The following is a 13,108-nucleotide window of genomic DNA, read 5'->3' as shown; positions in this document are numbered from 1 at the left end:
TGATTGTAAGACTGCGGTACAAGTATTTTGCACCCTGTACAAATTGCCAAAGAAGTAGTGAAGTTAAATAGACTAAGCTGGCATTTTAAAATTGAGCTTTACTGTCTTCAGGCCAAATCGTGTTTTCCTGATGTTTGATACTGCACTGTAGCCATTAAGACTTGCTCTTTTTGCATCTTACTGCAACAAAAATGATTTGCACTGCGTGTAGTTGCAGAGTAGTGAAAAAATGTGTGCATTCACATAGCAGTAGAGGCCACTATACACCACCTTAAATCAGCCAATAGCTATGGTAGTTCATGTGGTAGAAGCGAGTGGAAACAGACTTACCCTTCCTGTATGTTTTTCCACTAACAAAGCAACAGCTGTTCTGTCTTGTGAGCAGAAACTTTTACATGTTATTAAGTTCTTCAGTTGCCAGTAGCATTATGTCAGCAGCTGAAAGAACATAAGTGTATGGAGAGTCAAAAAACCCCAAACCAAATTTGGGAGGAAAAAACTGGGGAGAGTGACTGTTTTGAATTAACTTCTTGTGTGTGTGTGTTGTGTTTTTTTTAAGGTCCAAGCCTCCTTATAGTGCTTCATCTTACTCTAGAAGTTTCTATACCTACTCCAAGTCAAGATCAGATTCTTCCCCCTCTCGCTCCCCCTCTCGATCATTTTGTCGTTCCCATTTGCATTCCTACTCGCGATCGCGGCTGTATCCAAGAAGAGGCAAAGGGAAGAGTCGTAACTATTGTTCTAGATCAAGGTCACCTGGTAATAGAGCTGGAAATTACCCTGAAAAATCTTCTGGAAGAGCGAGCCATGTCATCAAAGATCCTACAAAATCAAAAGAGAAGGAAGTGGAATATCCACAGGATGATGGCAAAGGAAATAAACATAAAAAATACCAGAAGAGAAGAAAAGGAGATGAGAATGAAGGATTTCCTTCATTTTGTGAAAAGTCTCCTCGAATGGAACCTCCTGCGAAAAAAGTGAAGGAGGAGTTGCCAAAGACAGGCAGTGTTGAAACATCTTCCTCTCAAAGGGGTGAGAAGGTTCTTGGTACCCCACAGAAAATTCACCCAAAAGTGACAAAAGATCACCCAGAAACCAGACCAGCGAAGGAGGAAAAGGCAAAGAAAGACCACAAGGAAAATGACAGTGAGAGTAATGTATCTGCAAAAGATGAGGAAGCTGCAGGAAAAAATCCCAAAGACCCGAAAGAAAAGTCTGTTGATAAGGTGAAAGAGGATACAGCAGCACCTGCTGCAGTTGACCAGCCTGAAGCAAGCAGAAGTCAAAGCCGTCACAGTGTTAGCTGTAGTCAAAGCCCTTCTGAGAGTCAGCCTCGAAGCCACAGCAGCAGTGCCAGCTCAGGAGAGAGTCAAGACAGCAAGAAAAAGAAAAAGAAAAAAGAGAAGCAGTAGCACAAGAAGCATAAGAAGCACAAGAAGCATAAGAAACACAAGAAGCATAAGAAACACATTGGAAGCGAAGCGGAATTGGAAAAGAGCCAAAAACACAAACGCAAGAAGGAAAAATCGAAGGAGAGCAAAGATAAAGATAAGCAAACCGTGAAATCTGTCACTACATAGAATGAGGGATATTAAAAAAATGACTTAATTCCTAAGTCATCTCTATTAAATTTTGTTAAAATGTAAATGAATTCAAGCGTTGCAAATAGTGACATGGAAGACCCTGTGCTGCACTTAAAATATTGCTGCTTGATTATTTGATTTTTACATCAGAGCTTTATAAAAGTGAACATTTTGAACAGAATTGTGAGTTGTGGCCACGTATCATGAAAGGTTTTGCTGGGGCATGTTATTTTTGTTAATTAGTTAATTAGTTTGGGTGGAGTATACTGCAAAACTTTTCACAGCTGAATTTTTTTTTAATTGCCTGGCAGAAGAAGGTGGTACCTGTTATAAAATAGCAGCAGCAAAATGCTTTGCAGAATACATTACAGCCCTGCTATGTCACTTTTTGGTTATAGTAAGTTTTCAGTAAACTAGCCAACGTGATGAGATTTCCAGTGATAGCTGAACATGAGCAGAGAAGAGACTAGTGACAGAAAAAAGGTACCAGTAAAAGCTTGCTGGTAGCTAACATGTACAAAAAATAGCATATCAAGGGGTTTAATTTTGAAAAGACAGGTAGGACTTTAAATCCTTTGAACTGATGCAATGTGGGGAGGTGCTGCCAAGAGGCACGGTTTTTTCATGTGCCAAGTGGCCTTGTTTTTATATTGTAAAAGGTAGTATGTGGCCCCAAACATAGAGCCGCTATTCACAGCTGGTCCTGACTATTTTAGAATAACGTTCAATACAAAGCTGTCACATTTCAACCTTGTTCCAGTTTGTTTGGAAAGCTGCTGTCATTTGCCAGCAGACATTTACACATAGACTTTAGGATGCCCTGTAATCTGTATTTCCTCTCATAAGAATGCTGATCACCAAGGTGTTTGTGTTCTTTAAATAGAAGCTTTAGTAGTAGTATTTTCATATGGTGGTGCGGTGCCATGATACAGAGCTCACCCTTCCATTAAATGTGGGGTTCAGCAGATGAGTTTGGCAGAAGAAGAAAACCCACTAGAAAGGCAGGCTTCTGCTTTAAACTACTTTGAACAATGACAGGAAATCTAGAAAATGTAAAATTAAGTAGCTTGATAATTGTAAGGCAGACGTAATTTAAAAAAAAAAAAAAAAGGTGGCAGTGGTGGGTGTTGCTCAACTGTCAGAAAGCCAGCATGGTAAGAAACACTTCTCGTTGTGCATTAAGGGCATAACATCGTGGTAATGACTGAATTTAAAGACTGAATTCAGCAGTGAAAGCCCTCAACTGTTTGGCTATGGGATTTGCCCCAGAAGAGTTCTCTTTGGAAGTACGAAAAATTAAAGCAGCGTTTATTTTAGAGCCTCCTGCTTGCGGAGCCTATTTTGTTCAGAAAGTGTCATTGTTTATATGTGTTGTTACTGGGGTATTTAGCAGTACAGAAACAGTAAATAGTAATAGTAATAATTCATCTTGCTTTTCAGTGGGGGTGACTATCACATTTTAAATACTGGGTTAGAGATGGAGCATCCTGTACTTCTGACGGTTAAAACAAGAACAAACCAGAATCGGTACTGGATTTCACTTCCTGTAGTTTGTGCCTTTCCATGTCAAGGCATTCTTGGTGGACTTCAGGTGTTTTCTGCGCAAGGTAAAGCAGGCTTTCCAATTAAGCCACTCCAATTTTTACTTTCCAGAATCAAAAAGCACAGGACCGTAACAGTCTTTAAAAATGTGCTCATCTAGCATTTCCTATGTGTGGTCCAGGGAACTGGTATCACCAAAGTAAACACCAGATGTATGGGAATTGAAGGCTGCCTCAGACTCTCCCTTTGCCTAGTCTGTGCTCGTGATGGTGAGGCCATTGAAAACTGAAGATTTCTTTTGGACCGTTCTCTGTGAACATGCTTTGGCCTGATGAAACACAGAAAATTTAGGACTCGGCGAAGTGGGATTCTTACTTCAGTTGGAAGGTGTTAAGTATGCTTTATTATCAAGGTTCAGAATACTTAGTAAACTTGCGTGGGAATAAAATTTTGGACTTTTTTTCTGGAGTAGCTCCATCAAACCAGGCAAAATTGTGTATTTTTATACAACCTTGTGCTGAAGAAGCCATAGTCAATGTCTGTCTTGTGCTCTGTTAAACTCCCCTCTGTTTTCAGAGCGCTATAGCAGCATTACTGATGATTTTTCAGTCTCCTGTGAATTTAGTTTACTCTGCACGTGGAGTTTCTTATGATTAATTTTTCCAAGTTTTTTGAGCTGAAGACACCTGGAATGCAGTTACGCTCAGGCCCGAGTAGGTAGTTTTTACTACAGTCATGTTTAGAAGTCTTCTGGTGGGATTTCTGAAGTGTTGATGCAGTGCCTACAGTAGTGTGAAGGGATGTATCCGAACAGGGCTCTCTGGGTGAGGGTAGATACTGGAACGCATTTGACTTCAGGTGGTGAAGTACAGTTAAGATGGTTTTAACCACAGTGAAGGACAGCATGCTTACAGAGCAAAGGAAGCTTTGACTGTTGTTCAGACATAAGAAACAGATGTTGACTCAGTGACTAAATTTCGTATGTTCCGTCTGGAACAATAGTGCTTGGCCATCATCTGCTAAAGGTAAGTGTGGCCTGTTCCACATGTGTGAAATGATCACAGATCCCTGTGTCTGTCTTCAGAGAACCCTTGGACCAATATCCCTCATCTCCCCTCTTCAGTTGAGGCTAAATGTGTCTGACTGGTTTCAACATAGTGATAGGCAGCAACTCTTAAGCTGGAAAAGCTCAGGCATGACAAGAAGCCCACCCTGATCTGATTGATGTAGTAGAAAAGAAGACAGAAAAGGAGCACGGCAAAGGCAGCCGTTAAAATAGCGGCCGAAAGCCGGTCACTCCTGCATCCAAGGTGAGCAAGTGTGGGCTGGAGAGCCCGAGGTAAGCAACAGGTCCTCTTCAGAGCAGGTGACACGCAATGCAGTCTTTCAAAAGGGCCTTGGTAATTGCTGTCAGCCGGAGTCCTGTGACAGGGACAGTGGGGCCATCAGCCTGCAGCTCGACAGCGGTTACAAGTGCCACTGAAACACTGTTGATGGCGGATGCTGTTCTGTGGGTTGCGTTTGGGGTTTTTTTTAAGCATTTTGTTGAGCTACAGTTATTTCTTTGTGATCAGGTGAGGGGATTGGCACCGATCTTCTCTTTCTGGAGCACGTCCTGACCTCCTTTGTCATCCAAAGCTTTCCCCTCTGTTCCTGAGAGGAGTGATGGCCGCAATGGGTAACGACTCCTGTAAGTAATGGCTTCACCAGCAGGCTTGGCTTTGTGAATCCCCAAAGGCAACGGACGTGGCTGGTGCTCCATCCCTGAATGTGCTGACAACCTAGAGTGAATTCTGGGGCATTTCCTGATAGCAGCCAGACTTAGCCAGGTGCTTCCAATTAGATGCAGGAAAACGCTCCTCTGTCACTCCTCTGCCACTAGTACAAGACTTTGAAAGATGACCTTGCTCGTAGAAAGATCTGACATCGGTCGGGTTACCTTCTGCTAGATACTTGCTTGTTTTCATCAATTTACAATCAGGAACAGGGGAGACTTGACCTGCTAATCCAATTCAAGTCTCGAGAGGGAAAGGAAGATAGCCCTGGGCACAGAAATCGGAGTGTGGGCTTGTTGGACTTTTGGCAAAATAAGCAGGGGAACAGCCTATTTTCCAAAACTGTTTCTTGACCAGTAAATATCAACGGCAGCGTTAGGCTTCCCCCAGTGTTTCCGGGCTGGAGGTTAGAGCTGGTTGTCCTGGGTGCTCCTGTACAGAACTCGACTTTTAAAAATGCTTTTGTGCAACAAAATCGTGTCATCTCTTTTCAAATGTCATTTCCCTGCAGTCATTGCCAAGGGAATGGCTCCACAACAAAGGATCCTCTTTCCCCCGGAGAAGATTTGCATGGATTGGCAGCAAAGACAGAGAGCTGGAGCGGGACTGCACAACCTGGGCAGTACATGCTTCCTCAACTCCGTCCTGCAGTGCCTGACGTACACAGCCCCTCTGGCCAACTACCTGCTCTCTCGTGAGCACAGCCAGTCGTGTGAGTACTTTCAGGAACATTTCCTGGTACATCTGTTGGGCACTTCCCCAGGATTCCCAGCATCTGGAATTTGATTTAGGAGAAAAGCAGCCCTTCTTTGTCAACCCCACGAGGAGCTGTTCTTTGAACGCTCAGGCCTAGAAGCCGCTTGTCTTATCTAGGCGTGTTCATCTTCAGATAGGCACTTCTTTCTAGCCCCGGGTCTTGGTCCCTATTCCTGCAAGTCAAACTCTCTTTGCTTACTGCACAGAAAACTTCTGTCAGTTAAGCATCCCTCTGAAGAAAGTTTTCTACGCACTAAAATATTCCGGGCTTGTTGGGACGTTGGCACCTTGGGAGGAGTGGAGACTGTTCTTAAAACTTCAGGATCTCCATGAGGTTTCCCATCGCTATGGCTATTTTGCTAACCTGAGGAGCTTGCTTCCCTCCCTCCCTCCCTCTTCAGGTCGTCAGCAAGACTTCTGCATGATGTGCATAATGGAAGAGCATGTTAACAAGGTCCTGCATTCCTCAGTCAGTGCCATCCAGCCTAGCGCTGTCATCAACGTCCTCACACGTAAGTCATTTCAGGTGCTTTTACAGGTTTTCTCCCCTTCTTGTACGAGTGAATTACTAACTTCTTTCTTAGGAATAGGAGAAGATTTCCAGCTTGGCAGGCAGGAAGATGCCCACGAGTTCCTACGCTTTACTGTCGATGCCATGCAGAGAGCTTGTCTGAGTGGAAGCAGCGAGTAAGCACAAGCAAATTACCTTTTCAATGTTCCCGAGCCCTTTGGACTCCTTGGTGTACTCCCACCAAGGAAAACCTATGCCCAGGGCTTTCAGACAAAGCAAGACTCTTGGAGGAGATCACTCTCTGCCTTACCATTTATTTCCAGATTGGACATGTCTTCTCAAGCAACTACCATCATCCATCAAATATTTGGGGGCTTTCTGAGATCCAGAGGTACTTTTCCGCAACTATTGCTCAACTTGGAATTGTCTGTGCCCTTCTGTTGGCCTGTGATAAAGAGCCGATCGTGTGACTGGCGTAGTAGGTATGAAGGACGGAAACTGGCACAGCCAGTGACTTCCCCTATCACTGAGCATTTTGATTTGCCTTCCAGTCACGTGCTTGAGCTGCAGAGCAGTTTCCGATTCCTACGAGGCTTTCCTGGATGTCCCTTTGGATATAAAAGTAAGAGGGTTTATAGCTGTGTTTCAGGACATCCCAAGGCCCCTGTAGCTTTCCGGAATCCATGCGGTTGACTTAAAAACGTATACTGCGAACACAAGAGAGCTTGGTGGAGGGTCAGAAGTGGAATGAGCTGTGTCCTTCTGGGGAGGCCATGGCAGTGGTCTCCTTGTAGGTGCTGGCTTTAAGCTGGACAAGTACGAATTATCCTCTCTGCACCCTTGACGTACTCTCATCCTTCTTCCTTTTGCCCTCCCTCAGCACCCCATCTGGCTCCCAGGCTGATGGGTTGTATCGTTTTCATTATTGATGACCCTGCGGTGCCACAGGGAAGTAGCTCCCGATAGCCCCGGGAATCCCTCAGGAATTCAGTTCCCTGAGGGAAATGTTCAGCATCATACCCTCTTTCTGCCTCCTTCTGGACACTGCTTGCGGGTTCACAGTGCGCCTCCTCAGCGTCAGCTGCCTGGGTCTTCTTGTCAACTCCTAGTAAGTGTTTGGGCAAGGGCATTGCCCGCAGCTCACTGCTCTCCTTTCTTACTCCTCCAGGCAGCCTCTTCTGTCACTGCAGCTCTGGAGGACTTTGTGAAACCAGAGCAGCTGGATGGTGAAAACTGCTTTAAATGTAGCAAGTAAGATGATTACTAGCGACACAGTAGTACTAGATCCTGCGGGAAGGGGCTGCATGTCATTGAGCAGAAGTCATCATTTCACATAGGCTTAATGCACGATAATGAGACGCAGCTTTTTTTTAATCTGGCCTTATGGTACTGAATAGCCTTAAAATAGTGTAAGGATGTGTGAGACATGAAAGCTTGTCTGGTCTTCTTGGGGGAAAATTGGGTGCATTTCAGCACTTGGCTCTGTGCTTGCTTTCAAGATGTGACAAGATGGTTGCCGCCTCCAAGAGGTTTACAGTCCATTGCGCGCCCAAGGTTCTCACAGTGTGTCTGAAGAGGTTTGAAGGTTGCACCAGCAGGAAGATCAGCAAGGTGTGTATGCCACTGGAGGGCAACTTTCCCTTCCCGGAGCAGGAGATTTCCCAAAGCAGTACGCTCTTTCACAAGCTGTTCGTGTTGGGTTTTTCGTGTTCCCTTCCGAGGAGAGGAGAGTTCTGGTGGGAAGACAAGCATGTACTCTGCTCCGACAGAGCTGCTTTGGCTGGGAACAGTTTCCTGCCAGCCAAACCATGCCACGTTGAAGGCTATTTCATGTAGTACTTCAGGATCGTTTCTGAGCCCTCCTGGTCTCCCTGTAGGTTGTGGAGTATCCCGAGTACTTGGATCTTCGGCCATACATGTCCCAGACAGCCGGAGAACGGCTCCTCTACACCTTATATGCTGTCTTGGTGCATCGTGGTGACAGCTGTCATGCAGGACACTATTTCTGCTACACAAAGGTAAAGAGCAACTTCCTTCCTAGCAGGGAAAAAATGTGTGCTGGGGAAGACAAAGCTTCCCGGCAGTGTAACTGGTGGCCAAGGTTTGGAGGGAGAAGGTCTCCTTAGGGGCTGGATTGGATTTGTGTTGGTGTACTCTTGGTTCTCCGCCTGTGTTTTTGTGGAGAAACCATGCGGTTCATCTCCAGAGACTGATGCCTTTCTTTGCAGGCCAGCAATGGACTGTGGTACAAGATGAACGATATGGCTGTGAATGGTTGTGGCATTGAGACAGTTCTCAGGCAGCAAGCCTATTTACTGTTTTATGTCAGGTGATGACAAGTATTAAAATGTGTTCAGAATACGTTTCCTTTTCCTGGCTTTGCTATTTTTCTTCTCCTCCTGCATGCTTCTCTTCCTGTCATAGGAGACAATTATTACCTGCATCCTTCAGTGCTGTTGAATGTGAACTACCCCACGTCAGTCCTTATCTTCCCTTGCTGGGCTTCAGGCTGCTGCCCTGGTGTAAAGTGCTACTTGTCTGCTGTCTGAAGCTGGCTAATGTAGAGAAGAGTAGTTAAAGGGGGCCTACAGGAAAGATGGGGAGGGACTCTCTATCAGGGAGTGTAGTGATAGGATGAGGAGTAACAGTTTTAAAGTGAAAGACGGAAGATTTAGATTAGATGTTGGGAAGAAATTCTTTACGGTGAGGGTGGTGAAACACTGGGAGAGTTTTCCCAGAGGGGCTGTGGATGCCCCCACCCTGGAGGTGTTCAAGGCCAGGTTGGATGGGGCTTTGAGCAACCTGGTCTAGTGGAAGGAGTCCCTGCCCATGGCAGGGGGGTTGGAACTAGATGATCTTTAAGGTCCCTTCCAACCCACACCATTCTATGATTCTATGAAATGGAGGCCGTAGGGATGATAAAGACGAGGACTTGCTCTGACAGGGGCAGACCTGGTGGGTAGACCCCAATCAGTTTTCCCATTTGTAGTCTTGGTTACGTCTTCTGTCAGTTGTCGAAACCGCTCCGAGAAAATGACTGAACCCCAGAGAAAGCTGCAAGAACAGCCCTAAATGCAGATCACTCTTTTTTTTCTCCAGGCGCTCTGATTTGAAAACGGGAGAAAGGGTGCCTTCCTCACTGGCACCAGCATATGCCTGTTCCTCCCTCAGTCAATGGGGGGCTGACAGCAAGCAGGAGGATTCTGTGGGACCACAGGGTCTGCCTCCTAGGACTAAGGTAACCTGGGGAGGTGGGTCAGGGCACCAGCTGGACAGCAGATTTCTTTCTGGGATCTTGGCATTGCTCTCTTCTCCCACCCATGCTGCAGCTTTCTTCACAGCCGCAAGGCTGCTCCCTCTCAAAGCGTCCCACCTCGATCCACCCCATTTGTCCACCTTTGGCCCTTCTGCCTTTGCAGCCCTCCAGGAGAGCCTTTGGGAGGCCCTTAGCTGTCCCCTCCCACAGCTTCTGGGGTTTCCCCACTGTTCAGGTCCTTTCAGGAGGAAAGGGCAGGACCTTTGCACAGCTCTCTTTGCAGGACACGGCGGTGGGCATGGAGGACTCTCCAGAGGACAGCAGCTCCTCTGCACCAGCCAGCACCAGCCAGCTAACCCAGGCAGGTGCACGGGAGGCATCTGCAGGCTGGCCAGGCAGGCTCAGCATCGCCTCCTACGTGGGCTCCTGCTTGCATCGCTTCTTCTGCGGCTGCCTAAGGCTGGTGTCCAGAAGGAAAGCTGCGTGCCCGGTCCGCTCTCCACCATTTGCCCCTCTGCACGCTGTGCAAGAAGACAGCAACAAAGAGGAGCAGGGATTCAGCCCTTCTTCCCGCTGCCAGAGGAACGGTGCCAGGGAGAGGGCCCGGAGCAGATCCCCGCAGTGGGGAAGAGATGTCCGCAGCTGGTTGGTGGACACCACAGACTACGACCACTCAACAGGGAGGAGGAGGAGGAGGAGAACTACTCCTCCAAGTCATGATCACACTCCCAGGGATGATGTTGCTCCAGGGCCCTCCAACAGTATCTCCCAGTCGGGTCCTGCACTCAGCGCTGCTCGGGAGCAAACCCTGCCAATGCAGAAGCAGAGCAGATCCCTGCGGCAGGGCTATGCTCTCCGCAGCCAGGTTTTGGAGACCACAGACTACCACTGCTCAGCGAGGAGGAAGGGGAGGTGGAGAGCAAGTCCTCCACGTCATGACAGAGCCCCAAGGGATGATGCAGCTGCAGGGCCCTCCAATGCCAGCTGCAAGCGGGCTCCCACACCCAGGGCTGCTCGGGAGCACGCTCAGCTGTGGCAGAGAGAGCGGAGCAGATCCCCACATCGGGGCTATGACCTCTGCAGCCGGTTTGTGGACACCACCGAGTGTGACCCCTCAGCAGGGAGGAGGAGGGTTTCAGCACCGCGGAGATGCACATCAGGCAATCACTCGTGGGTGCTGAGATGGTGACAGGGGCAGATTGTCGACCTGGATGAGGGAGGAGCATGGCATCTGACTGTGGCAGTGCCGGAGAGGAATCCAGGAATCCAGGAAGCATCAAAACTTCCCCCAGCAGGGACCAAGCTGCACAAAGGGCACCAGCAGCCCACCCTGTCCCTCCTCCCAGTGCTGCCTCTGGCCAGGAAGAGCTCGGAGAGACCTTCCAGAGACTTGGACAGCTCTGCCGGCTGGCCTGCCTGCCCACAGGTCCCTCCAGGAAGAGCTTTAATCCATGTTCAGCTTTTGGGATCGCCTTGCAGAAACAGCACTCGTTTGGACCCAGCAGAACAGATTTGACATTATCAACACTTACTTGATTGGATCATATTCATGGCAGGACTGGATCATCATAGCTTTTATTTTACCTTCTTCAGAAGCACTGGCTTCAGCCAGATTGGCAGTCTGTTTAACAGGCAATTATTTGACACGCACATTAGAAACATGTTTAAGCCCACACAGCCAAAGACAACTCCACTCACCCAGTCCTGTAAAGAGCAGCACAACACTACCTGAGGTTGCATGGAAACAGCTGCTTATAGAAAATACCATTGTCCTGAAGATGTTCTGGGGACCCCTTACACCATTATTACATGGTGTTTGTGTGCGTGTTAACCTACTTGACAAGAGCATTCTTGGGCACTCAAAACCTTAGGCTCTGTTTGTACCTTACAGAAAGACTTGTGTAACCAATCCAATTGTCTTCCAAGTGGACTGAAGCTATGTGTAGACAACATTACATGATCCAGTATTTTGAAGGTCATTTTTAAGCTCCAGCCTATTTGAAGAAGACATCCACTGTACATTTAATTGAGAAAGATGCATGCAAGTATCCTTCTTTACATTTTGCAGCATTAAAGGGACACACAACTTAAGAGTCAGGGAAGTTGTTTTTGCTTGCTGAAATGCAGCTTCCGACACAGAAGCATTAAAAGGAAGCAAGCTTTTTATAATCCCTCAGCAAGACAAAAGATTCTCGTCACTACAGACTCGAACATCATGTGCTGTAGGCAGTCCACACTGCATGTTTCCCCCTCTACTAACTTCTTCATATTAAGTGATTTAACTACAGTAAGCACAACCTGCAGTTTCTTCCAGTTGACTGTGTCCTTTTAACATACAAATTGTAATATCAACCTTATGCAGAACTAGAACTTCAAATTATTGAAGCCAGCTGTTTTTTTGAAGTAGTATTTGTTCCAATGTTTTTATTTCACACTAGTCCAGATCCAAGCAGGGTCTAAGGGAGAGGCTGTAAATGATGTGGACCTTCAAGCACCTAGCATTCAGATCAACCACTCATGGTTTTGTTTTTATATGCGGTCATTGCCAAAAGCATCCAGCTAGTTTCAACATTCTAAATAATGGATGTTTCATAGACACCAGTTTTTCTCCACAGCAACGTAATCCAGATCAACATCTATGAACCCAGGCATGCGGGGGAGGACCCAGGTGTCCGGGCATGCAGGCAGCAGGAGGACCCGTTCATCTGGACGTGCAGGCAGCAGGCAGCCCCAGGTGTCCGGGTAGTGGACCAGGGTGTCCAGGGGTGCAGGCAGCCCCAGACGTCTCAGCACAGAGGCAGCAGGCAGCCCCAGGCAGCAAGGAGTGCAGGCAGCAGGCCGCCCCAGGCAGCCCCTGCCTGCAGTCCTGTGGATTCTCCAGCCCCATACAGACCATATAACCCCCCCCCCCCGGGGCCATATAGACCCTAAACCACCCCCCCACACACCTATATAGATCATCCCAGCCCCATAATACCCCCGTGACCGCCCCTCCAAACCCCATACAGCCTCCCCAACCCCATATAGAACATCCTTCTCCATAAGAGAATTGGGGGAAAAAAAGTCAAACTCGTGGGCTAAGAACAGTTTAATAGCACAGAAAGCAAGAAACTAATAATGAAAGTAATAACAACACTAAAATGACAATGATAATAATAATAATAATAATAATAATAATATTAATAGGATTGGAATATACAAGTGATGCATGCTTGGGTCCCCTCCCCGACTCCTGGGTCCCCTACCAGCTCCCCGAAGAGGAGGTGACCGATGGTGCTGCAGATGTAGAAGGGAAAAACCTCAACGGGGGCCAGGGGGGGGCCTATGAGAGACTGAAAGAGTTGATGTCTCAAACACTGCGGTGGGGCAAGTTCTGCTCAACTGACCGACTCCGCATAACAAGGAACCCCAGGGCAAAAGAAGCGGATCAGCACCCATCAGCAACAGGAGGGGGGGTGCAGGAGGGTGCACAGCTCCCTGTTCTGATGTGCTGTTCCGGCACACTGAGCAGCACAGCTCACCCTGCATGGCCAAAGACCGCGTCTGCAGGGAGGGGGAGCTTATTCCCCAAACGACCCCCACGCCCAAAAGCTCACAAACTGATCAGGACACCTCATGAGTTCGAGCGCCCACCCGAAGGAGAGCCAAGGATGAGCACACAAACTGAAGCCCCACGTCGTGCACA

General features: G+C 47.5%; 2 protein-coding genes across 2 annotated transcripts in view; both read left to right on the top strand.

Moving 5' to 3' along the window:
- The window catches only part of LOC128135745 (E3 ubiquitin-protein ligase RBBP6-like), a 29,190-nt gene extending 24,582 nt beyond the window's left edge, over nt 1–4,608 (top strand). The window contains exons 15-16 of the mRNA XM_052774808.1: nt 560–1,298; nt 4,540–4,608. Coding sequence (XP_052630768.1) covers nt 560–1,298; nt 4,540–4,608 — 808 coding nt within the window. The remainder of the gene's footprint in view (nt 1–559; nt 1,299–4,539) is intronic.
- Nucleotides 4,609–5,384: 776 nt separating this feature from the next.
- Nucleotides 5,385–12,784, top strand: LOC128135744 (ubiquitin carboxyl-terminal hydrolase 42-like; the record flags this gene model as incomplete). The annotated part of the gene is made up of 11 exons (XM_052774807.1): nt 5,385–5,612; nt 6,058–6,168; nt 6,241–6,343; nt 6,491–6,558; nt 6,719–6,789; nt 7,336–7,418; nt 7,667–7,778; nt 8,045–8,185; nt 8,396–8,496; nt 12,039–12,165; nt 12,672–12,784. Coding segments are annotated over exons 1-11 (1,217 nt in total), but the record flags the coding sequence as incomplete, so codon positions are not given.
- Nucleotides 12,785–13,108: the final 324 nt, after the last annotated feature.

Source organism: Harpia harpyja, chromosome 24, assembly GCF_026419915.1.
Source record: "Harpia harpyja isolate bHarHar1 chromosome 24, bHarHar1 primary haplotype, whole genome shotgun sequence".
In the NCBI taxonomy this organism is placed as follows: Eukaryota; Metazoa; Chordata; class Aves; order Accipitriformes; family Accipitridae; genus Harpia; species Harpia harpyja.
The sequence above is the reverse complement of the archived record's forward strand: the minus strand, read 5'-3'. Positions and strand labels throughout refer to the sequence as shown.